The 25,348-nt window shown below is 46.2% G+C and overlaps 2 protein-coding genes and 1 long non-coding RNA gene across 9 annotated transcripts in view; 1 reads left to right on the top strand and 2 right to left on the bottom strand.

The window, feature by feature from the left end:
* Positions 1-14,516, bottom strand: part of ARHGEF16 (Rho guanine nucleotide exchange factor 16) — a 32,232-nt gene extending 17,716 nt beyond the window's left edge. The window contains exons 1-5 of one of the 3 annotated variants that reach the window (XM_081954944.1): positions 14,385-14,516; positions 8,992-9,202; positions 4,291-4,847; positions 2,360-2,411; positions 868-1,031 (exon numbers count right to left, since the gene is read on the bottom strand). In XM_081954944.1, the coding sequence (XP_081811070.1) occupies positions 868-1,031; positions 2,360-2,411; positions 4,291-4,830 (756 nt within the window). In that variant the 5' untranslated portion in view covers positions 4,831-4,847; positions 8,992-9,202; positions 14,385-14,516. Of the gene's footprint in view, positions 1-867; positions 1,032-2,359; positions 2,412-4,290; positions 4,848-8,991; positions 9,203-12,852; positions 12,992-14,246; positions 14,344-14,384 lie in introns of those variants that run through there. The other 2 variants (XM_081954945.1, XM_081954943.1) reach the window with 2 other exon arrangements.
* Positions 12,998-14,536, top strand: LOC309393189. The gene is made up of 3 exons (XR_014175547.1): positions 12,998-13,126; positions 14,163-14,295; positions 14,410-14,536. It is a non-coding gene; the product is annotated as an uncharacterized lncRNA (long non-coding RNA).
* Positions 14,537-18,651: 4,115 nt separating this feature from the next.
* Positions 18,652-25,348, bottom strand: part of PRDM16 (PR/SET domain 16) — a 342,912-nt gene continuing 336,215 nt past the window's right edge. For 3 of the 5 annotated variants that reach the window (XM_081954899.1, XM_081954900.1, XM_081954901.1), the window contains exons 13-17: positions 24,324-24,493; positions 23,404-23,578; positions 22,735-22,959; positions 22,004-22,178; positions 18,652-20,574 (exon numbers count right to left, since the gene is read on the bottom strand). In XM_081954899.1, coding sequence (XP_081811025.1) covers positions 20,440-20,574; positions 22,004-22,178; positions 22,735-22,959; positions 23,404-23,578; positions 24,324-24,493 — 880 coding nt within the window. In that variant the 3' untranslated portion in view covers positions 18,652-20,439. The remainder of the gene's footprint in view (positions 20,575-22,003; positions 22,179-22,734; positions 22,960-23,403; positions 23,579-24,323; positions 24,494-25,348) is intronic. The other 2 variants (XM_081954903.1, XM_081954902.1) reach the window with 2 other exon arrangements.

Below are 25,348 nucleotides of genomic sequence, written 5' to 3'. Positions count from 1 at the left end.
GGAATTTAGAGAATATGGAATTGAATGAATTTAGAATTTAGAGAGTTTAGTGTGTAAAGAATTTAGAATTTAGAGTATTCAGAATTTAGTGAATTTGGAAATTAGAGTTCAGTATTTAGAGAATTTAGTGCCTGCAGAATTTAGCGAATTCAGAATTTAGTAAATTTGGAATTTAGCAAATTTAGAATTTAGTTAATTTAGAATTTTGAGAATTTAGAGTATTTAGAACGTAAAGAATTTACAATTTAGAGAGTTTAGAATTTAGTGAGTTTAGAATTTAGTGAATTTAGAATTTAGAGTTTAGAAGGTAAAGAATTTAGAGTATTTAGAACTTAGAGTATTTAGAACTTAGAGTATTCAGAATTTAGTGAATTTGGAATTTAGAGTTTAGTATTTTGAGAATTTAGTGCATGGAGAATTTAGCGAATTTAGAATTGAGAGAATTTAGAATTTGGTTAATTTAAAATTTAGGGAATTTAGAATTTAGAGTATTTAGAATGTAAAGAATTTAGAATTTAGTGAATTTAGAATTTAGAGTTTAGTATTTAGAGAATTTAGTGCATGTAGAATTAATGCATGTAGAATTTAGCCAATTCAGAATTTAGAGAGTTTAGAATTTAGCGAATTCAGAATTTAGAGAGTTTAGAATTTAGAGAATTTAGAATTTAGAGAAGGGCGTCCTTGGGGTTGAATGGAAGGGAGAGAAAAGCCAGGGAGGCTGGAAAGGGAATTCCAGCTGATCCTTGACTTATGACCGCAATGGACTTCTCCCCACTTCGATCCGGGCAGCGTCCGCACCCCGACAGAGTAAGGAAAAACCGGGAAAGAGGATTCGGCCAACCACGCCTTCCCCTCGGCCTTCCCTACCTCGGGCTGTTGGCTCCAGGTGGCCTGAGCAGGACGGTAGCTTTTCACCACGATGGTGGGCGGCTGTTCTTCGGAAATGGCGCCCAGGTTGAGGAGGTCGTCGTCCGACTCGTGGTTAATGGAGTTGAGGCCCTTTTCTCGGATCTCTTGGTACAAGCGGGGATCTAGCGGGGGACGGACGAGAGACGGATCAAAGGGGGGGGGCTGTTTTGGGGGGGGTGACAGTCACAGACAGTTTTCTGGGTCAAGAATATTTTGATGGGTCGGAGCATCGACTTCAAGCCCCGGGGCCCAAATCTCGGACTAAATCACAGAATAACAAGAGTCGGTAGGGACCTCGGAGGTCATCTAGTCCAACCCTCTGCTCGAGCAGGAAACTCTATTACTATTCCAGGTCTTTCCATCTCTTCTTGAATATATAATCTCTTATAGAACAGAATAGAATAGAATAACAAGAGGTGGAAGGGACCTTGGAGGTCATCTAGTCCAACCCCCTGCTCAAGCAGGAAACTTTAAACCACTCCAGGTTTTCCCATCTCTTCTTGAATATATAATCTCTTATATAGATTTATTCAGAACAGAATAGAATAACAAGAGGTGGAAGGGACCTCGGAGGTCGTCTAGTCCAACCCCCTGCTCAAGTAGGAGACTTTAGACCATTTCAATCAATCAATCAATCAATCAATCAATCTATCAATCAGAATAGAGCTGGAAGGGACCTTGGAGGTCATCTAATCCAACGTCCTGCTCAAGCAGGAAACTATTACCATTCCAGGTTTTCCCATCTCTTCTTGAATAAATCATCTTTTATAGAATAGAACAGAACAGGATAGAATAGAATAGAATAAAATAGCAAGAGGTGGAAGGGACCTCGGAGGTCGTCTAGTCCAACCCCCTGCTCAAGTAGGAGACTTTAGACCATTTCAATCAATCAATCAATCAATCAATCAATCAATCAGAATAGAGCTGGAAGGGACCTTGGAGGTCATCTAATCCAACGTCCTGCTCAAGCAGGAAACTATTACCATTCCAGGTTTTCCCATCTCTTCTTGAATAAATCATCTTTTATAGAATAGAACAGAACAGGATAGAATAGAATAGAATAAAATAGCAAGAGGTGGAAGGGACCTCGGAGGTCGTCTAGTCCAACCCCCTGCTCAAGTAGGAGACTTTAAACCATTCCAGGTCTTCCCATCTCTTCTTGAATATATCATCTTTTATAGAATTGAACAGAACAGGATAGAATAGAATAACAAAAGGTGGAATGTATATTGGAGGTCATCTAGTCCAACCCCCTGCTCGAGCAGGAGACCCTAAAGGAACAGTTGTAAGTCAAGGACTGGCTGCACTGGCATTTCTCCCTTTTACGTCTGCCTCCTTGTCACTCTCTGGCTCCGAATAAAATCGATTGTAAGCGTTCGAAGGAAGGAAGGAAGGAAGGAAGGAAGGAAGGAAGGAAGGAAGGAAGGGTGAAGATCGGCACGGGACTCACCGTCTTTGAATGAACCGCCGTGATGCTGCAGTCGCTTGCGCCCCAACGTTCGCTGTGGGGAAGAAGAGGGTAGCCCCCATCAGTGGGCTCTGCTTTCCCATGTGGCCGGATTCACCCACCCACCCTCCGCCGCTCAGCCAGGCCTACCTAAAGAGCTTAGATCATGACAGCTGGACCGAGGTTGGTTAAAACTGAGCTCTTTCGTTACTCATCCAAGGACCCCAGGCCATCCCAGACCAATGGCTGCCCAGTCTCTTCGTAAAAACCTCCAGGGGTGGAGTACCCACAATTTCTGGTGGTAAGCAGTTCCACAGGTTTGGTGGATTATAGAATAACAGAGTCGGAAGGGACCTTGGAGGTCATCCAGTCCAACCCCCTGCTCAAGCAGGAGGCCCTGTACCATTACAGACAAATGGCTGGCCAATCTCTGCTTAAAAACCTCCAGTGATGGAACCCCCACACCTTCTGGGGGCAAGTTGTTGCTTCCATCCATCCATCCATCCATCCATCCACCCACCCACCCACCCACCCACCCATCCATCCATTCATCCATCCACCCACCCACCCACCCACCCATCCATCCATCCACCCAACCATTCATTCATCCATCCATCCGTCCATCCATCCATCCATCCATCCATCCATCCATCCATCCACCCAACCATCTACTCACCCACTCACCCACCCATCCATCCACCCACCCACCCACCCACTCACCCACCCACCCATCCATCCATCCACTCACTCACCCACCCACCCACCCACCCATCCATCCATCCAACCATTCATTCATCCATCCATCCATCCGTCCACCCATCCATCCACCCAACCATCTACTCACCCACTCACCCACCCATCCATCCACCCACCCACCCACCCACCCACCCACCCACCCACCCATCCACTCACTCACCCACCCACCCACCCACCCACCCATCCATCCATCCATCCATCCATCCATCCACCCATCTACTCACCCATCCACCCATCTACTCACCCATCCACCCACCCACCCACCCACCCATCCATCCACCCACCCATCCACCCACCCACCCACCCACCCACCCATCCACTCACTCACCCACCCATCCATCCATCCACCCATCCATCCATCCACCCACCCACCCACCCATCCACCCATCTACTCACCCATCCACCCACCCATCCACCCACCCACCCACCCACCCATCCATCCATCCACCCACCCACCCACCCATCCATCCATCCATCCATCCATCCATCCATCCACCCACTCACTCACCCACCCACCCACCCACCCATCCATCCATCCACCCACCCATCCATCCATCCACCCACCCACCCAACCACCCATCCATCCACCCACCCATCTACTCACCCATCCCATCCATCCATCCATCCATCCATCCACCCATCCATCCATCCATCCACCCACCCATCCTTCCATCTCTCCCTACCTCCGTCTGTCATGTATCTTATCTATCTATTGCTCAGAATCATAGAATCCTAGGGCTGGAAGGGACCTTGGAGGTCTTCTAGTCCAACCCCCTTGCTCAAGCAGGAGATCCTATACCATTCCAGACCAATGGTAGTCCAATCTCTTCTTAAAAACCTCCAGCATCCCCAACTTTTGGTGGCAAGATGTTCCATGGCTTAATTGATCTGGGATTATAGAATAAAAGAGTTGGAAGGGACCTTGGAGATCTTCTAGTCCAACCCTCTGCTCAAGCAGGAGACCCTATTACCATCTCAGACAAATGGCTGTCCAATGTCTTCTTCAAAACCTCCAGGACCCTTTGAGTAGCCACTTTGAATGGTCCCTAAATGGACTCTTTACTTTAGAGGTGAAGCATGGGAGATGCCTTCAAGAATTGCTTCGAGGTGGAGCCTTAGAGGGGAACCTTTGAGGATGGATAAGCCAAATTTGGGTGTGTGTGTGTCTTTTAGTCTACCTTGTTCCTCGTGGGACTCCGGCTGGCGGGGGGCTTGGCGTCTTCCAATATGGGCTTGAGACCCCCGGCGGTTGTGGGCGTCTCAGGTTCCCCGCCGTTCCTCACGCCCTTCATGGCCGCCCGGTAGGACATGCTGCGCAGGTTGCGTTTCAGCGTCCCCTCGCTCGCGTCCAATTCGTCGTCCGGGTCGCCATCCAGAGAAAGGCTGGGCGCCGACAAGCGCTTGGGGTCACAGCGGACCCCCTCCCTGCCCCACACCGTCCCGTCGGAGAAGCTCTGAGGGCGGGCGGGGACCTTGGGTTTGGGGTTTTCGGCTAAGCCCCTGGGGATGAGCTGCTGGGTGCCCACCTTGAGGGCGGCCGGACTCTCGGTGCTCAGGATGATCCGGCGCGGACTGGAGAGCAGGGTGGAGGGCTCGGCCAGTTGGCCGGCATCCTCCAAGGAAGTCACGGAGGGGCATTTCTCGCGGGGGGACACGCCGTTGTTGCTGAGGGGTTGAGGGTCCAGGAGAAGATGGCCGGTTGATTGCCGTTGGGCCATCTTGAGCCAGAAGCGCCCTTGAAGGAAGGGGAAAAGAGAGGTAAGCCATGGTTTAGCCACTAAGCACAATGAAGTCGGTTTAGGGTATCCAAGACAACACAGACATTGGGAAAGAAGCTACGGGGTGTGTTTGTGTGTTCCTCAGCTTACAGCCACGAGATTTCTCGGTCGCTAAGTGAGACGGTTGTGAAGCAAAGGTTGCCCTGTTCTACCGCCTTCCTTGGCTGCCGTTGTTAAGCAAATCACGGCCATTGTTAAGTTTAGGAGAGAATCCTGACTCGGCTGGTCAGAAGGTCGCAGAAGGGGATTGCATGGCACCCCCTCACCCCCTGCCCGGGATGCTGCAACCGTCATAAATGCGAGTCGGTTGCCAAGTGGCTGGATTTTGATCATGTGGGGAGGCAGCAGCGGTTGTAAGTGTGAAAAAAACAGTCACTTTTTTCAGTGCTGTTGTAACTTCAGACGGTCACTAAACAGCTATAAGGCAAGGGCTACTGCTATGCTTTAATTAGGAAGGGAGGAAGGGAGGGAAAGAGAGAGAGAGAGATTAGATTAGATAGGTAGATAGATAGATATAAATAATAGATAATAGACATAGAAAAATAATAGATAGCTAATAGATAGATATAAATAAATAAATAATAGATAGATAATAGATACAGATAGATGAGATAGATAGATAAATAATAGATGGATGACAATTATAAGATGATACATGATAGACAGAAAGATAGATAAATGGATGGATGAATGATGGGTAGATGGATAAGATAGATAATAGACAGACATAGATAAAAATAGATAAATTAGATAGATAGATAGATATAAATAGACATAGATAAATAATAGATGGTAGTTATAAATAAATGATACATCATAGGTAGATAGATATAAATAATAGATAATAGACATAGAAAAATAATAGATAGCTAGTAGATATACATAAATAAATAATAGATAATAGACAGATACAGATAGATGATATAGATAGATAGATAGATAGATAGATAGATAGATAGATAGATAGATAGAGATGATAGTTATAAGATGATACATGATAAATAGAAAGATATAAAGATAGATGGATGGATGGATGGATAAGATAGAAATAGAGACAGACATAGATAAATAACAGATAAATAAGATAGATAGATATAGACATAGCTAAATAATAGAAAATGGTTATAGATAATACATGATAGATAGATAGATAGATAGATATTAATAGACATAGATAAATAATAGATGATAGTTATAGATAAATGATAGATAGGTGGTAGGTAGGTAGATAGATAGATAGATGAATGGATGGATGGATGATGGGTAGATGGATGATAGATAATAGACAGACAGAGATAAATAATAGATAAATAAGATAGATGATAGATAGATAGATAGATAGATAGATAGATAGATAGATAGATAGATAGATAGATAGATAGATATAGCTAAATAATAGATGATAGTTATAAATAGATAATGCATGATAGATAGATCGGTAGATCGGTAGATAGATAGATAGATAGATAGATAGATAGATAGATAGATAGATAGATAGGCAGACAGACAGACAGATAGATGGATGGTGGGTAGATGGATGATAGATAATAGACAGACAGAGATAAATAATAGATAAATTAGATACCTAGATAGCTAGATAGCTAGATAGATAGATGGAAATATACATTTAAATAAATAAAGGTTTATATGGTATCAGAGAAAATCCAGGCATTGGAATGCAGTTCAGTGTTCAGAAACTGGCATGGGTGTGTGTGTGTGTGTGTGGAGATAAACAAAAGGACAATTTGGGGCAAGATTTCCAGACCGGATCTTGAAAGCTGGACTTCGAGACAGGAAGAGGAGGAGGGGGGGGAGGGGGCAGGGGGGGGAGGGGCAGGGCTGACTTTGCTGTACATTCGCTCGCTCACGCCCACACGAAGCGAGGAGCCTGTTTGACCGGTCCTGCTGCTTTTCCAAAGGTCCCTTGCAAGCAAAGCCAGCTTGGATAAAGAAGCTGATTTCTCTTCCGTTCCGTCCCCCCCCCCCCGGTCCCCCCCCTATATGAAAAACTCATTTGGCAGAAGAAATGTGAAAAACGGTCCTAACTCACTTTTTCCAGTACGGTTCTAACATTGAACAGTCACTAAATGAATGGTTGTAAGGCAAGGAGTGTGTTTGTGTGTGTATGTATTTATGTATGTATGTATGTATGTATGTATGTATATGTATGTATGTATGTTTGTATGTATGTATGTGTATCTATCTATCTATACACACATACATGCATAAATACATACATGCACAGTCACACACCAACTTCGGAACTAATAAAAACAATGATTAATAAGCGGATAAGTGAAACAGCCAACTTTAAAGCTATTAAGGAGTAAACAAAACACGGCGTCCAAAACCGAAGGCATAATAAAGCAGCCAAACCCTGTCTCTAGGAAAAAGAGATTAAAGGAAGAAAAAGAGCAGAGGATTATAAGGGGGAGGAGGAGGTTTTTTTCCTAGGGCTGGAAAAAGATTGTAAAGGATTTTCAGACTCTGTGTGTGCGTGTTTGTGTGTGTGAGAGAGAAAGAAGGGGGGGGCATAGACAGGGAGAGAAAAAGAAACAAATAGAAAGAGAGAGAGAGAGAGAGGAAGACAGAAAGAGAGAGAGACAGAAAAAGAGAGAAAGTGTGAGAGAGAAAGAGACAGAAAGACAGAAAGAAAGAGAGAGAAAGACAGAAAGAAAGAGAGAGAGTCACACAGAGAAAGAGAGAAAGAGAGAAAGAGAACGACAGAAAGAGAGAGAGACAGAGAAAGAGAGGGAGAAAGAGAGAGATAGAAAGAGAAAGAGAGAGACAGAGAAAGAGAGAAAGAAAGAGAGAGAGACACAGACACAGAGAAAGAGAGAGAGAGAAAGAGAGAGAAAGAGAGAAAGAGAGGGAGAAAGAGAGATAGAAAGAGAAAGAGAGAGAGAGAAAGACAGAGAGAGAGAGAGACACACAAAGAGAAAGACACAGAGAGAGAGAAAGACAGAGAGAAAGATAGAAAAAGAACGAGAGAAAGACAGAAAGAGAGCGAGAAACAGAGAAATAGAGGGAGAAAGAGAGATAGAAAGAGAAAGAGAGACAGAGAAAGAGAGAAAGACAGAAAGAGAGAGACACACACAGAGAAAGAGAGAGAGAAAGACAGAAAGAAAGAGAAAGACAGAAAGAGAGAGAAAGACAGAAAGAGAGAGAGTCACACAGAGAAAGAGAGAAAGAGAGAGAAAGAGAAAGAGAAAGAGAGAAAGACAGAAAGAGAGAGAGACAGAGAAAGAGAGGGAGAAAGAGAGAGATAGAAAGAGAAAGAGAGAGAGAGAGAGAAAGACAGAGGGAGAGACACAGACACAGAGAAAGAGAGAGAGAAAGAGAGAGAAATAGAGAAAGAGAGGGAGAAAGAGAGAAATAGAAAGAGAAAGAGAGAAAGAGAGAGAGAAAGACAGAGAGAGACCCACACACAAAGAGAAAGAGAGAGAGAGAGAGAAAGAGAGAAAGACAGAGAGAAAGATAGAAAAAGAACAAGAGAAAGACAGAGAAAGAGAGTGAGAAACAGAGAAATAGAGGGAGAAAGAGAGATAGAAAGAGAAAGAGAGACAGAGAAAGAGAGAAAGACAGAAAGAGAGAGACACACACAGAGAAAGAGAGAGAGAAAGACAGAAAGACAGAGAAAGACAGAGAGAAAGAGAGATAGAAAGAGAACGAGAGAAAGAGAGAGAGAGACACACAGAGAAAGAGAAAGACAGAGAGAAAGAGAGACAGAGAAAGAGTGAAAGAGATGGAGAAATAATGGAGATTTGTTGAAGTTGGGTGCCAAATTAAGTAAAGATATTGGGGAAAAGGAATGAAAATAGGCTGTAGAATAGAAAAAAAACAGGAAAAGAGAGTTCCCTAAGCTGGCGGCCCGTGGGAAGACTACAACTTCCATCATTCCCAGCTAACCACCCCCGCTGTCTACAATTCCCACTTTTGTCCCAGCAGTTTTGAGAAAGCAACCTGTTTTTTGGGGGAGGGGGAAGGGGGAGGGGCAACCCAGATGCCCACGTGAGGTTCAAACCCCCACCCCCCCTCCTTGTGCTTTCTCGCCTGGTTTGCAAAAGGAAAATAATCTGCTTTTTAAAAATGCATATTTACCATTCAAACTGTTTTCATCCCCGGAAGGCTGGTCAGGGGTCCGAGTGGCAGGAGAAAGGCGATTCCTGAAGGATGCCCAGTCATTTCACAGCTGGTGGGGTGGTGGTGATGGTCAAGGACCCCCCAAAATCAAATCAAATCAAATCAAATCAAAGAGTCATTTAAACAGGAGAAAATCGGGGCCGTCCCCCGAAACAGCGCACGAGAGGACCTGAGGAATCAAAAACCAAGTTCAAACCACGATCCAGTTTTGCAGGGTGCGTCTGTGTGTGTAACACAACCCAACACTGTTCACAGGAGACGGATCGGCCAAGCCTTTTTTTGGAAACCGTTGGGCTGGCTTAAGGGGCGAGGCCCAGCTGCAGCAGCAGCTCTCGTAAGGCGGCGTTGCTCTCGTCCGCAAAGCCAATTTAGGGACGAGAGAGCCTTGCCGTACAACAGTTGTGCAATTGTGATTCTGCAGTACATACAACACCCCAGGCATACACTCCCTCAACTTCTCCTTTTCAAAACCCTGCGAGATTGGAAGCGGGAGAAATCACACATTTGCACCGATGTAGTAATCCAGCTGTTAAAAAGTTGGATGACTACATCTACTACTACTACTACTACTACTACAGCTGTTACAAAGTTTCTCCAACTTGAAGGTGGGTGGACTTACGACTCCCAGAATCCTCCCCCCTCCCCGCAGCCAGTCGGAATTAGAATAATAGAATAACCGAGCTGGAAGGGACCTTGAAGGTCATCTAGCCCAACCCGCTGCTTAAGCAGGAGATCCATTTCTATTCAATTTCAATTTCAATTTATTAGCGCTTATAGACCGCCCCCTCTCCCGAAAGGGACTCGGGGCGGTGTACAGTCCATGTCAAAGAACAAAATTAAAACAATTAAAATTACTACATGGAAAATATATATATACAAATATAAAATGGATAGATGCATAAGAGGAGGATAAAAGATGTGCAGGACCGTATTGCTAATAAATAATTAAAATAAACAGACATTAAGATCCCAATACCCAATAAAATTAAGACTATAGAATAATACCCTTAAAAACCAGTAAAATATAAATGCCAGGAGGTAGATGTTAAGAATTATGCCAGACCAGCCAGTCGAAACAGGTGAGTCTTTAGTTTCTGCCGGAAGGAGCGGAGGTCAGTCGTGGTTCTAATGTCGGGGGGGAGGTCATTCCAGAGGGTTGGGCCCATCACAGAGAAGGCCCTACTCCTTGGTGTCGCCCGTTGGCATTGCCTAGCGGACGGCAGCAGGAGAAGCCCCTCCCTGTGAGAGCGGATTGGCCGCAGGGATGTATGTGGGAGGATGCGATCCCGCAGGTAACTAGGCCCTATGCCATGGAGCGCTTTAAAGATGGTGGTCAAAACCTTGAAACGCACCCGAAAGACCACAGGTAGCCAGTGCAGCTCGCGCAGGAGCGGTGTCACGTGGGAGTACCTGGTACCCCCCATGACCGCCCGCGCGGCTGCGTTCTGGACTAGCTGCAGTCTTCGGGCGCGTCCCAAGGGAAGCCCCATGTAGAGACAGATGGCTGTTCGGTCCATCCTTGAAAGCTTCCAGTGGTGAATTCTGGGAGTTGGAGTCGATCCGTCTTTGTGAGCCCAAAGTTTGAGAAACGGCGAGTTAAGTGCCAAAGGGATCGTTTGGGAAGCCAGAGTGACAACACAAAATAATTTAAAATATTAGTTTTCTACTCCAGTAAGGTAAAGGTTCCCCTCGCACATATGTGCTAGTCGTTCCTGACTCTAGGGGGCGGTGCTCATCTCCGTTTCAAAGCCAGCGCTGTCCGAAGACGTCTCCGGGGTCATGTGGCCGGCAGGACTCAACACCCGAAGGCGCAAGGAACGCTGTTCCCTTCCCACCAAAGGTGGTTCCTATTTTCCTACTTGCATTTTTTACGTCTTTGAACTGCTAGGTTGGCAGAAGCTGGGACAAGTCACGGGAGCTCCCTCCGTTACGCGGCGCTAGGGATTCGAACTGGCGAACGGCCGACCTTCTGATCGACAAGCTCAGTGTCTTAGCCACTGAGCCACCGCTAACCGGAAAGGAAGAGATCAAGATTATTGCCAACTGCAGATCCAGTTAGCTTTCTTGCTAGCAATCTAACTATAGTTTGGTGTCCTGTTTTTCTAGGATAATTTTCAACTTCCGGGTCGAATTTATCTCCTGGTGGTCTCCCATCCCTGGTTCTTTTTAAAAAAAATAATTATTAAAAATTAAATGTCTATATAAACTGTGTTTAAACCGAGTAATTGTTTTTGAAAAATAGTAACAATAATATTCATAACGCTAATAATCATCACATATCATTCGCTTATCCATTTTAGTAAACCTTCAATGTCGTTAATCATTTTCTTATGCTCCTAGGTTTCTAACTTGCTTCTGCCGGCTGATAAAACAAATCCATGTTTAAAAAGTGTTTGGTTCCTCCCGTCTCCTTAATTTTGAATGTTAGTCTATCCATTTCTGCACATTCTAATATATTTATATTTTAATAACATTTTCATCTGTAGGGATCTCTTCATTTTCCATGGCTGTGCAAAGACAATTCTAGCTGGCTGGAAACTTAAATATGTCTTCTTTTTATTACACTTTTCTGGTAAGATACCCAACCAAAATATTTCTGGCTTTAGATCTGATGTGTTGCTTTACTTTTTTCCAATCAGGATTGCATTTTTGTCCAATCTTTCCCCCCCCCCCCCTTGGGCACGGCCACCGCATGTGATAGTAGGAACCCAATGTCTGGTTACATTTCCAAGACTTAGCAGGCATGTCCTTAAAACGCCTTTGCCAGTCTTCCTGTTGGAAAATGCCACCTATAAAACATGGTTATATGTTTTTTCTTTGTATGCAGCTGACACTGTTCGTTTATCGTTCCCCTCCCACGATTTCCGCCCATTTTATTCCCATCCCTGCTTTTAATCGGAGGGCAGGGTCGCCGACCGAGCAGGGGGCAAAGGGACAGCTCTGCCTTGCACGAAGTGAAAGAGATGAGCGTTCACACCCAGGGACAAATCTTGGAGAGGAAGCAGTTGTGCGAAAGCGACAGCTTTTGCCTTGAACAAGGTTGGGCCAAAGGTGTCGTAGGGACACGCAACCCAACCGCTGCAATGGGAGGCCTGCGTTGTGTGGAGTCCACCCCGCATTCCTTCTGACGTTGTCAAGGGACAATGTGACAGGTTGGGACACAGCAGAGGCTAACCTGGGTATACACACGCACACACACACACACACACAGCCTGAAGAGGGCTGCCTTGATCATGCAAACCCTGCTTCCCATTTTCTCAAAAGGCTTCCTTCTTCCCCCGTGGGAACGGTTTCTGTTTTTCTACCTTGGAGAATACACAGAACAACAGTCGGAAGGGACCTTGGAGGTCGTCTAGTCCAACCCCCTGCTCAAGCAGGAAACCCTCTCTAGACTGTTTCGGACAAACGGGTTGTCCAATCTCTTCTTGAAATCCTCCAGTGTTGGAGTATATACCACGATCAATCAATCAATCAATCAGAATAGGGTTGGAAGAGACCTTGAAGGCCATCTAGTCCAGCCCCCTGCTCAAGCAGGAGAACCTATCCCATTTCAGGCAAATGGCTGCGACCCCTCCCTGAGTCGCGCCCTCTCCAAGTAGCCGGAGGTCTCCAAAAACTTGCGCGCGCCCTAAGCGCAACCTTTTCTCTCCCCCGCCATCCTAAATCCCCGCTTGGGCACCTCCTGCAAGAGAGAGGGGAGGGGCAGAGGAAGGAGACCCCCCTCCTCCCCCCAAATAAACACCTGGAGACCCCCTCCCCCTGTCCTCCAGCGCGCCTCCCCAACCGTGCGCCCCTCTCCAAACGCGCCCGGCTGCTCACCTGCCTCTCCTTTGGCCCCGGGTGGGGAGCGAGCGCACAAGCCACGGAAACGCGCAGGGCGAGCCCAGGGCAGGTTTCCGCGCAGCGCCCCGCCCGGGGGGAGGCGGCTCCGGAGCGCCCCTGTCCCTGCTGCTCCCGGCCAGGTGTCTTTTCCGGCTGGGCGGGGCGCCCAGGAGCCGCTGGAGAGACGGAGATCCGGGTAGATCCTCCCTCTTTCCCCCTCCCCCACCGGTAGTTGAATGGATCTCCCCAGGGGCAGAATGGATTTACCCAGGTAGAGAATGGATCTGCCCGGGTGGAGAATGGATCTCTCTGCCCAGATGGAGAATGGGTTTCCCCAGGTGCAGAATAGATCTCTGCAGGTGGAGATTGGATCTTCCCAGGTGCAAAATGGATCTCCCCAGGTGCAGAATGGATATCTGCAGGTGGAGAATGGGTCTCCCCTGGTGGAGAATGGATTTCCCCAGGTGGAGAATGGGTGTGTCCTGGTGGAGAACGGATATCTGCAGGTGCAGAATGGATCTCCCCAGGTGCAGAACGGATCTCCCCAGGTGCAGAATGGATCTCCCCAGGTGGAGATTGGGTCTCCCCAGGTGCAGAATGGGTCTTCCCAGGTGCAGAATGGGTCTTCCCAGGTGCAGAATGGATCTCCCCAGGTGCAGAATGGATCTCTGCAGGTGGAGATTGGATCTCCCCAGGTGGAGATTGGATCTCCCCAGGTGCAGAATAGATCTGCCCAAGTGGAGATCCAGGGTTTAGGAAGGGCAGGAGCGGGGAAGGCAAGGGGGGGGGGAACAGCTGCCTTGGGTACCAAATCTTGCAGGGGGGAGGGGGGAGAAATGGCTTCATTTGTGCTCCATAAATCCTACTTTTTTGGGGGGGGAGGGGGGCTTGCAGACCAAGGGTTTTCGGGGTCTTGCCTTGTGGAAATGGGTTTTGCAGCTTGTTTTTCCCTGTTCAGCTAGTCCTCGACTTACAACGGTTCACTTAGTGACTGTTCAGAGTTACAACGCCACTGGAAAAAAAGTGATGCTTTTCACACTTAATGACCCTTTCACCATCCCCATGGTCACCTGGTCAACATCCAGGCACTTGTCAACTGGCTCATATTTATGACGGTCGCAGTGTCCTGGGTGTGTGTGTGGTGTCCCATGATCCCCTTTTGCGACAAGCAAAATCGAGGGGGGGGAGCTGGATTCGCTTAATGACCGTGTGACTAACTTAACAGCTGCAGTGATTCGCTTAAGAAGGGTGGCCAGGAAGGTCGTAAAACGGGGCAAAAACTCCACTTAACAACTGTCTCGCTTTAGCCACGGAAAATGTTGGGCTCTATTGTGGGTCGTAAGTCGAGGACTAACGCTCAACGTTAAACGGCTTAAGCAATCTGGACCTACCTGCTGCACGGTCCTGGGCGCAGGGGAGTGAGCCTCTCTTTCATTCCAGGTAAATTCACAGAGGACTAGAAACTTAACAGATTTCGATGAACCGCTCCTTTGAGAGCAATGTATCCAAAACGGAACCGTCAGACTCACCCAAATTCCCACTTTAGTCCACCAGGAACTGTCCTTGGAAGCTGCTTGGCCAGCGGAGCTGAAGAAATCCCACTTGGGCGAGGCTAGCTTTCAATCGTGGTTAGCCGTGTGAACAGGGCTTCCCGCTTCTATTAGAATCAATAAGGGCTGGAAGAGACCTGAGAGATCTTCTAGTCCAACCCCCTTAGCATCCAGAAAAGCAGTGGTTATCCTCAGAACAGGCTTTCCCTACAGCGGGTGCCGTAAAAACTATCTTCTTCTAGGTCAAAAATCAAATATTTTGCAATTTAGGGGGGAAAAAAACACAAACCAACTTCCTGGCACTTCCAACTTTTAAGACTGGGGCGCCCTCTGCTGGAGGACGCTACCAACTGCAGTTGCAAAAATAGTCAAGGATTTTCCATTTGATATACTAGTAAAAGACTTGCTCATGGTTTAAAATATTAATACATTATTTGGGGGGGGGGGGGAGGGCAGGATAATGTATTAATATCTGTAAGATTTATTCTTTAAAGGAGGTTAATGTAAGCTTGAATTATACACCAAAGCTTTGGAGGTTGATTTTCTCCAAGAATATGAATTTGAACAGGGGGGGAGTAGATTAAAAAATTGTATTAAGAAATGGGGAAAGTGCTTTCATTCAAGATATTAAGGAATTGTTGTTGGGAATGTTGGAAAAGCAATATTTTCTTTCAATCAAAGGAGGCAGAGTGATCCCTTACAATAATATCTTGTTTAATATTACAGTAGTGAATTCACTGATTAAACCAGGTCAATTCACTGCTGGAATATAACTACAGTTGTACAGAACTACTGTTATATATAACTACAGTTACTTAACTATTAGTGATTAGAATGCATTATTATTATTATTATTATTATTATTATTATTATTATTATTATTATTATTAATAATAATAATAATAATATGTGGTTAATCTTTGGTGAGATTCACAGCCTTTGGGGCTGGTTGGTAGCTCAACAGCTCGAGTCCTAAACAAGGACCTAGGAATTATTATTATTATTATTATTATTATTATTATTATTATTATTATGTTAATCTTTGGTGAGATTCACAGCCTTTGGGGCTGGTTGGTAGCTCAACAGCTCGAGTCCTAAACAAGGACCTAGGAATTATTATTATTATTATTATTATTATTATTATTATTATTATTATTATTATTATTATTATTAAGTTAATCTTTGGTGAGATTCACAGCCTTTGGGGCTGGTTGGTAGCTCAACAGCTCGAGTCCTAAACAAGGACCTAGGAATTATTATTATTATTATTATTATTATTATTATTATTATTATTATTATTATTATTATTATTATTATTATTAAGTTAATCTTTGGTGAGATTCACAGCCTTTGGGGCTGGTTGGTAGCTCAACAGCTCGAGTCCTAAACAAGGACCTAGGAATTATTATTATTATTATTATTATTATTATTATTATTATTATTATTATTATTATTATTATTATTATTATTATTATTATTATTATTAAGTTAATCTTTGGTGAGATTCACAGCCTTTGGGGCTGGTTGGTAGCTCTACAGCTCGAGTCCTAAACAAGGACCTAGGAATTATTATTATTATTATTATTATTATTATTATTATTATTATTATTATTATTATTATGTTAATCTTTGGTGAGATTCACAGCCTTTGGGGCTGGTTGGTAGCTCTACAGCTCGAGTCCTAAACAAGGACCTAGGAATTATTATTATTATTATTATTATTATTATTATTATTATTATTATTAAGTTAATCTTTGGTGAGATTCACAGCCTTTGGGGCTGGTTGGTAGCTCAACAGCTCGAGTCCTAAACAAGGACCTAGGAATTATTATTATTATTATTATTATTATTATTATTATTATTATTATTATGTTAATCTTTGGTGAGATTCACAGCCTTTGGGGCTGGTTGGTAGCTCAACAGCTCGAGTCCTAAACAAGGACCTAGGAATTATTATTATTATTATTATTATTATTATTATTATTATTATTATTATTATTATTATTATTAAGTTAATCTTTGGTGAGATTCACAGCCTTTGGGGCTGGTTGGTAGCTCTACAGCTCGAGTCCTAAACAAGGACCTAGGAATTATTATTATTATTATTATTATTATTATTATTATTATTATTATTATTATTATTATTATTATTATTAAGTTAATCTTTGGTGAGATTCACAGCCTTTGGGGCTGGTTGGTAGCTCTACAGCTCGAGTCCTAAACAAGGACCTAGGAACTCTTAAGGTAACGTCGGAGGATATAAGCTGTTCCATTATTATTATTATTATTACTATTATTATTGTCATCAAATGATATCAAATGCCACAATTTTCTGCCTCGGAGTGTGGAACCTGCAAATTTTGATTCTTAGTTTCATCATTTCTTTTCAACCAAAAAAATTCTAGTGTTCTTTTTTTCCCCAAAGACAATTCAGTGGAGCCAAAGTTCTCAAGCTCCATTTGGGGGGACAGGGGGGGAAACCAAGTTTCTTAACCTGGAATAAACTGGGTTTGTTGTGCAGACAACACTCCGGAGAACCAGGCTCGGTGTGAGACACGTTTTGTTTTTGCTGTTGTTGACAAAAAACGATCCACAGGCAACAAAAGTGATAACACAAAGAAACACACGCGCGGTTTTGTATGAGGGAACCGGCTAAAAAAGTCTACACCACGTTTTTCAGTTCAGCATCTTATGGGCAGGGCGGAAACTAGGATTTGTCGTTTAGGCTAAACCTTGGTCTGATGGAGAAAGGGGTTTCTATTATGGTGGGCTAGGGTGTCGTGATGAAGGGTTGTTGAGCAAACCCTAGTTGCAGAAAGTTTAAAACGGGCAAGATGGCTTGGGCATGGAGAGGCCCCACCCCTTTGTGGGTGGTGCTTCGATGACAGCGGCCATCTTGAATATTTTGGAGGCCAAAGAGTGTGAGGCAATCAGAAGTGGTTGGGTTCACATGTGCTAAGCCCAAAGATGGCTTGGAATTATGGGGGAAGGCCAAACCCAGGCCAAGTCAAGGTCAACCAAGTTTATCCAAGTTTGACCCGGGTCTTTAGACTTGGATAACACAAGTTTATCCCAACTTGGATAAACCAAGTTTATCCAAACTTGCACAAACCAAGCTTAGCCAAAGTTGGATAATCCAAGTTTATCCAAATTTGCACAAATCAAGCTTATCCAAACTTGCACAAACCAAGTTTATCCAAACTTGCACAAACCAAGTTTATCCAAACTTGCACAAACCAAGTTTATTCATGTTTGACCCGGCTCCATCCTCATCCCGTTAGGTTCCTGCCTTAAAATGCAGTCACTTTTAAACCATGCTTTGGTGACCCCCATCTCATCCCTGGTTACTGCCGCTTCTCCACGAATCAGGGGGAGGGGGTTTCAAACTCCCTTTGAACAACTTAGAAGGAAGGACATCTTGAAAAGAAATAATGAAATAAAATCAGAAACAGAAGTGAGTTTGGAGAGCACAGGAGAGAGAGAGAGAGAGACAGAGACGGAGAGAGAAAGAGACAGAGAGAGACAGAGAGAGAGAGTGAGAGACAGACAGAGACAGAAAGAGGCAGAGAGAGACAGAGAGTGAGACAGAGAGACAGAGAGAGTGAGAGAGACAGAGCGAAAGAGAGAGTGAGACAGAGATATGGAGCCTGGGCCCGCCGTCAGTCCTCAGAGGGAGAGTCAACAGCCCCCAGGTCTGGAGGTGGCTGATGAGGAAGAGGAGGAACAGCTGGGTCCAGTGCCTGATGCACGGATGTGCAGAAGGCAGAGGAGAGGAGAGCAGTGGAAATCTATGGGCCGGTCCTCGGGACGGAAGAGCCACAGCTGCTAGTGAAGCCCCACCCTAGCTCTGGGGATCAAAGGCAGGGGGCAGAGGTGAAGAGATGTCGCAGGCAACTATTCATCTCCCGGACGGATGGTCCTGTTAGCCCGCGGGGAGAGAGAAGCATTTTGCTGGCGCTCCTAATAAAGGAATTAATTAAGTACAGAGGGTTTGTCATATTTGGTGAACTGGATCAGAACAGCAGTTGTGTGTGTGTGTGTGTGTGTGTGTGTGTGTGTGTGTGTAGCTGTTGATACCCCAGAACCGGGTCATGTAGCTTTCGGAACTGAAGGGACTCTGCGAGTCGCTAAGTGAATGGGCCATTGAGCGAGGACTGTTGATATAGATGACGACACAACAATTAAAATGGCATGTTTATTTTCTTTTCTTTGCCAACGCTAACAACCAATGAAACGACTAGTTGAATTCAGGGGGTCGGAAGTCACAGACATTTATTTATAATTTTTTTTCCCGGAGGTGGGGGTGAGGGTGGGCTCAGCAGAACATTTTCAAAGTCACTCGTTTAATCGCTTCCATTTGCTGGTTGATTATTTGGGGCCCAGCTTAAACCGAGGCTGGATATGCATTGGATTTGAATTCGGTTTCACCGATCTTGGTCTAGAATCGCTTTTGAAAACATGGGCGAGGTTGAGAGGAGAGATTCGGATTTGGAGATCTGCAAATCTGGAAGCCCAAAGGAACAAGAAAAAAAGGAAGAAAAAAGAAAAACCCCAAACCCCGGGCAAAAATGTACAATGAAAATGCTCCCTCTGTTGCAATCCTTTGCTGACATCTGTCCTCAACATCTGAAGTCTAAGAGGAAACGCTGCCTTTTAAATAGAAGAAACAACGTGGATGCTTGCTCTTTTCGTTGGGAGCTGCTCTCGGAGCTCGGAAAAACCACATTCCCAAAGGCGACGTTAGGCTCCGTGAATTGACCCGAGCGAAATTTGGAATTTATTTGCACCTTCCTGACTGGGATGGAAGAGAGAAGATCGGATGGAAGCTGACATGATGGTGGTTTAGGAAAGAAATTTTTTAAAAAATAAAATAAAAATAGAATGTACACAGTTCTAACGAACCACTGTTTATACACATGAAAGCTAGAAAATATGATTCGCTTGTGTTTCTCTACTACTAGGTTCTATTTTGTGGGATGCAAGACAATTTGGTCGGTCTTATTTTATTTTTTTTTTGCCCAAAGAAGAAGAAGAATTTTCGCACAACGTTTGCTGATTATCTGGCTGAAATGCTCAAGGTTTTTAATCCTCCTTTAAGGGAGGGAAAATGCCCAGACAGGGAACAAAAATTTCGAATAACCACTACCACTACCTGATCCAGAACATCTCTGGAGGAAATTCCAAAGAAATTCCAAAGTGCCAGGAGGAAAAATAAATCTTATTTTGCGGGGATAGGGGGGTTGGAAATTTGAAAAATTTCAAGGTAAAGTTCGGCACAGTGAAACTCATGGTTCTCTCACCGGCCAAGCCGAGCGTTGCCTTCGCTTTTATTTGAGATCGATGGGAGAGGATTAATTTAGGTAGTCGAAACACCCTAAAAAAATAAGCGTTCTACCCAGCCCATTGTCCCGGGTCTCTCGATTCAGAAGACACCAGGTACAGGAAGCAGTGAGAAGAGTCTGCTTCATCAAGCCTAGGTAGAAAATTGATGGGCTGCGAGAAAAGACTGGGCCATTGTCCATCAGATACAGGAAATGTGGAATTTGCAGGAAATCCCTGGAGGAAAAGTGGGGTACGACGGATGCACGTGGACCTCAGGCGAGGAGAACAACAGAGAGAGTCAACATGGTCCTTATCTCGAGAATGTCTTGGGTAGAAAGTCACCATCTTGTCACAGTCCTGGACAGGTGGGCCTGGGGGTTTCACGGGGAGAAGGGTTGGGGTCTTGGGACAAGTGCATCTTTGATGGCTCAGCAACATGGTCTATAACATGGAGAGGGGTCAGGATGGGGTATGGTGGGTCCTCCACCTGGCGTGTCCCTCACCGGAAGCCGACGTTCTCCCGCCTGGTGCAACATGACGGAGAGGTGGGCGGGCTTGACCGATGGGAAAGGGAGATGTCCATGGTGGGTTTCTCCTGGCCCAGGGGGTCCTTCTGCCAATTTTCCACTCGCCGGGAGAGCTGAGAAGGCCAACGGGCGAGCACCTCGGCCTCCCGCGCTGGGATCCTGGCGGGGCCACCTCCTTGAGGGTCTCAGAGGTGGCTGATGGCGTTGAAGGTTCCTGGCTCAGAAGTGGCTCCAGCCATGTTCAACCAGGCATCCAGGGGGTTCTGGGAGGAAGGATGGAAGGGAGTGTTCTTGGTAAGAGTCAACATCATTGCGTAAGCCTATGAAGCACAGAAGAAAACAGCACGTGAAAGAGGCGGCGAACAGGAGAGAATCCGACGTCAGAATCCGCAACCGGGATTTCCAAAATCTGGGAGGGTCTGGAGATAGACCAGGGGTGGGGCCGCTGTTGGGGAAGGGGGGGTTTCAGCTCCCATCACCCAAAGACAGGGAACTGTGGGGACTGCAGGGTGCACAACACGCTTCAACTCTTCTTGAAGTTGGAGAAACGTGGTTAAATTTGTACATCTTCGTGTTGGGGGGCCCTTCCTGCCCTAGTTAAAACAGATGGTGACCCCTAAGGAATCTGGCATGCAAATTTCTCTCTGCTCGCAAAGATTGGGAACTGGTTGCTTCAAAACTGGAACAGAGCGGATGGGTTTACTTTGTTTCGTTTTACTGGAAAGGGACAGTATTGCGTTTTAATTTAATTTTAATTCGATTGGATTATCTACGGAAAGATGAAGGCCCCATCGGCACCCAGAAACTCCCAAAATAAATCAATCGATTCTAGAGTAGGAAAAGAACCGATGGGGAGATTTCTTCGCCGGAGAAGTGAAAGATTCCGCTTTCCCAAACGACAACCTCCGCCCACCCCCCACCCCACCAAAATCCTGAGACATACGAGACAACATTTAGAACGAAGGCCACGGGGGGTCTCCCTTTGCGGATTTATGTCCTCAATCGAAAATAAAATATCGGAGTGAAATCCCCAAAATCCTCTTCTCGACCGCGAGCCGGAGATGACAAAACGAGGCACAAATAAGCAGGACACGGAATTGTTAGTAAACCTTTAGCAAATTAGTTTTAAGTCATGAGAAAGACAAGAGACATGCATGGGAACAAAAAAAGGAGCCGGCTTTCTAGACAGAAAACGAGATAGAAATGGGGTGAGGGTGGGGTCTCCTCATGCACCCCACCCCAACAGGAGACTTTTGTTCTGCGAAGTTGTCATAGCTGGGCAAAGGCTATTTCTTTTGACTCGGAAGTGGCTTCCCGGGGATGCCAGCGAAGGGAGGACATCTTGACCCTTCTACGGACTGGGCGGGAGGGGGGATCCAACAAGGAGTTTTCGGAGGGATGCAAGAGCACCCCGTACCAGTCGAGTCTCCTCGAAAAAGACCCTCGAGAGAAATTCGAAAGGAATTCTCGAGCCAACTTTAAAGCGGGCAAAGGGACGCCTCTGAGAAACCGTCAGACGGATTCGAGCCACGGGAAAGTTGGAAGAGGATGTGTGCTTTGCTCAGGTTATTCAATCTCAAGACTGCCACAGGGATGGAATGGGGTGGGGAATTACAGCCCCTCCTTAACCTGGATAGAAATTGGAATTGCTGGCAAGGATGAGGGTGGGTGGGTCTCGAGGATCTCAACGCTTTGGGGTCCGCGGGAAAATTTGGCGAGCCTCGCTGCGAAGCTCAGGATCGAACCTACCTGGTTTTTGGCCTGCCTGAACAGAGTTTGTTTTAGTGCCTCCGAATCTAAGGTGGAATTATAGACAGCTTTAACGTCAAAAGCTTCCTCGGAGGCCTGGCGGAAGTCCAGCCTCTTCCCAAATTCCGACATCTGTTCCAAATCTAACAAGCCGACTTCGTTCTCCTCAGTACACCTGTACCAAGCACCAGGGAGGGAGGGGAGGGGAGGGAAAGCAGGGGCGACCTGTTAGTTCCATCCGGCTGCAAACACATTCGGAGAGGGGGTTGAGCAGATGCCAGGAAAGGGAGGGGAGCTCCGTTAGAGCTGCATGCAAGACAAGGGAGGGCGAGAGACACAGACAGACAGACAGGCTGGCAAGTGGACGGATGACGGGTAGACAGACACGGCCATAGTAGTACAAGATCGCTGAGCATGGACGTTGGGCATAGCGGTGTGAGTCTGAATTGTACACCGAGGGGGGTGGCGACTTTGAGCGATTCTCCATGTCAAGGAAATTCTCCCCCTGATTGGGTATTATCGCTTGCTCAAACCGCCGTGTTCCGAGAGATCTGAGGACCATGGGAACATTTTGGAGTTGACCGGTAGCCAAAACAACTTGGAGAGCCTTTTTCTCGTGAATTTCTGTAGTTGGACGTTCTAGTCGGTCCTAAGTCACTCATTCATGGGGCGTGGAATGAGAAGAGAAAAGCGAAGGTCCCCTCCCTCCCGCCAAGAGAGTGGAAACCCACCTCTGGGCATGGTTAAAGCTCATGGTGAGGGACGCGGCCTCCTCTTCCTCCTCATCCTCATACCCTCCTTGTGGCTCGGCGGTGGGCGACACGGTCTCGTCTTGAGACTTCCCCGTCAGGCTGTCGTCGTCCTCCTCTTCCAGTTCATCTTCTTCCTCATCGACATCTTCTACTTTGTCGTTCGGAAGACCGTGGGTGGCGCCGTCAGCGTTCTGGATTTCGGGCCTGGTTGAGGGAGAGCACAAAGGTTACAAAGGCCATGTAGGAGATGAGCCCAAGGGAAGGAGGAGTCAAATGCATCATATGTAACGAGTCCTTTTGCGCCTGCAAGAGATCTAAGTCCAGCCAATCTCGAATGCCTTTCTTATCTCCCGCTCATTTCCCTTGACTGTTAGTTGGCCGGATTCTTGTAGAGAGCTTAAATTTTCTCTTCGGGAGAGAATCAGAAAGGTCAGAGGCAGAGAGAACTGGGGTGTCCTCGACTTACGACCACAACTGAGCCCAAAATTTATGTTGGTGAGTGAGAATGTTGTTAAGTGGGTTTTGCCCCATTTTACGACATTCAATGAAAAAAAATCCACACAGAATTTGGTGAAAACTTTGGGAGGAGCCCCATTGTCCACTGAGGTTAATGAGAGGAGCCGCAGCTTTCTTGGTGATGTTGCCTACCTTTTCTCCGCTAAAGCCGTTGACTGGTTCATCTCGCTATTGGCAATAAAGTTTCTGATTTCAGAGAAATAGGCGTCTTCTTTCTCGTCTAAAAGTGCTTGGTGTTCCGATTCGGAGGCGGGCGAAGATGCGTTGTTCCCCAAGTGGTTTGTAATGACTCCGGCATGCTGGCTTACTGGAAGAGGAGAGGGAGGAAGAGGAGGAGGAGGAGAAGCAGGAGGAAGAAGAAGAATAGAAGGAGGAGGAAGAAGAGGAAAAGAAGGAGGAGGAGGAAGAGAAGGAGGAGAATGGGAAGGAGGAGGAGGAAGAAGGAGAAAGAGAAGGAGAGGAAGAGGAAGAAGAAGGGAAGGGGAGGAGGGGGAGGGGGAGGAAGAAGAAGAAGAAAAGGAAGAGGAAGAGAGGAGGGAAAGAGGAGGAAGGAAGAGGAAGAGGAAAAGAAGGAGGAGGAGAAAGAGAAGGAGAAAAAGAAGGAGAGGAAGAGGAAGAAGAAGGGAGGGGGAGGAGGGACGGAGTAGGGGGAGGAAGAAGAAGTAGAATAAAAGGAGGAGGAAGAAGAGAACGAGAATGGGGAGAAGGAGGAGGAAGAAGAGGAGGAGGAAGAAGAGAAAGGAGGAGGAAGGAGGAGGAGAGAGGGTGGAAGGAGGAGGATGAAGGTAGATGAGAATGGGGAGAAGAAGAAGAGGCGGTGGAGCACGAAGAAGTGGAGGAGGAGGAGGAAGTGAAAGAGGAGGAAGAGATGGAGGAAAAGGGGAAGGAGGAGGAGAAGGGAGGAGGAGGAGGGAAGGAGGAGGAAGAAGAGGAGGAAGACATGGAGGAGAAGGGGAAAGAGGAGGAGGAGGAGGAGGAGGTTAACAACCGAAGATGGACTTGGGCATTCGGAGGCACGATGGCCGCAGGGGAGAAGAGAGACCTGGGCTTACCCGGAACGTTTTCGTGCTCGTGTTTTTTCAAGTGTCGGTCCAGGTTGGTTTGCTGGCCGAAGCATCGATTGCAGAGGTGGCATTTGAAGGGTTTCTCCTTGTTGTGGATATTCCGGACGTGGCGCTGAAGGTTGGAGGAGATGCTGAACGAGCGGTCGCAATATTTACACCTGGAAGTAGGGGAGGAAGGGCGGAGAGACAGAGAGAGAGAGAGAGAGAGAGAGAGAGAGAGAGAGAGAGAGAGAGAAGGGGGGAGTTGGGGTCAAATTTCCTTTCCTGCCACTCTATTAAATGTCACCCCCCCCCATTTAAAAGACACCCCCCCCCCGGGGTGAGAAGGGGAGGATTTAAGGAAAAACTGAAGAGCTGCAGTTCCTCTGAGTTTGCTCAAGAGGGCAGCATTGAGATGTGTAAAGAGCGGATCAAAAATCAAATTTTGCTATTTTTTACTTTCTCTCTCCCCCCCCCCCCAACAAGTCCTCCGGGTTTTTTCCCCCTTTCTTTTTTCCCCTTCCTTCCCTTTTTCTTCTTTCTTATTCTTACTTCCCTCTCTTCCTCCCTCTCATTTTCCCTTCTTTCAATTTTCCTTTTTTCTTGTTTTCTTCTGTATTCCCTTCCTCACTCTCTGTCTGTCTGTCTCTCTTTCTCTCTCTGTCTCTCTCTGTCTCTCTGTCTGTCTGTCTCTCTCTTCTGTCTCTGTCTATCTGTCTCTGACTCTCTCTGTCTCTGTCTGTCTATCTGTCCCTTTCTCTCTGTGTCTCACTCCCTCCCTGTCTCTGTCTCTCTCTCTCTCTCTCTGTCTGTCTCTCTTTCTGTCTCTATCTCTGTCTCACTCTCTCTTTCGCTCTGTCTCTCTCACTCTCTCTGTCTCTGTCTCTCTCTCTCTTTCTGTCTCTGTCTGTCTCTCGCTCTGTCTGCCTCTGTCTGTCTCTCAACTCTCTCTTTCTCTCTCTCTTTCTCTCTCTGTCTCCCTCACTTTCTCTGTCTCTGTCTCTCTCACTCTGTCTCTTTCTCTCTTTCTGTCT

This window comes from Natrix helvetica (genome assembly GCF_964273705.1).
Source record: "Natrix helvetica genome assembly, chromosome: 5".
Taxonomy (NCBI): Eukaryota; Metazoa; Chordata; class Lepidosauria; order Squamata; family Natricidae; genus Natrix; species Natrix helvetica.
The sequence above is the reverse complement of the archived record's forward strand: the minus strand, read 5'-3'. Positions and strand labels throughout refer to the sequence as shown.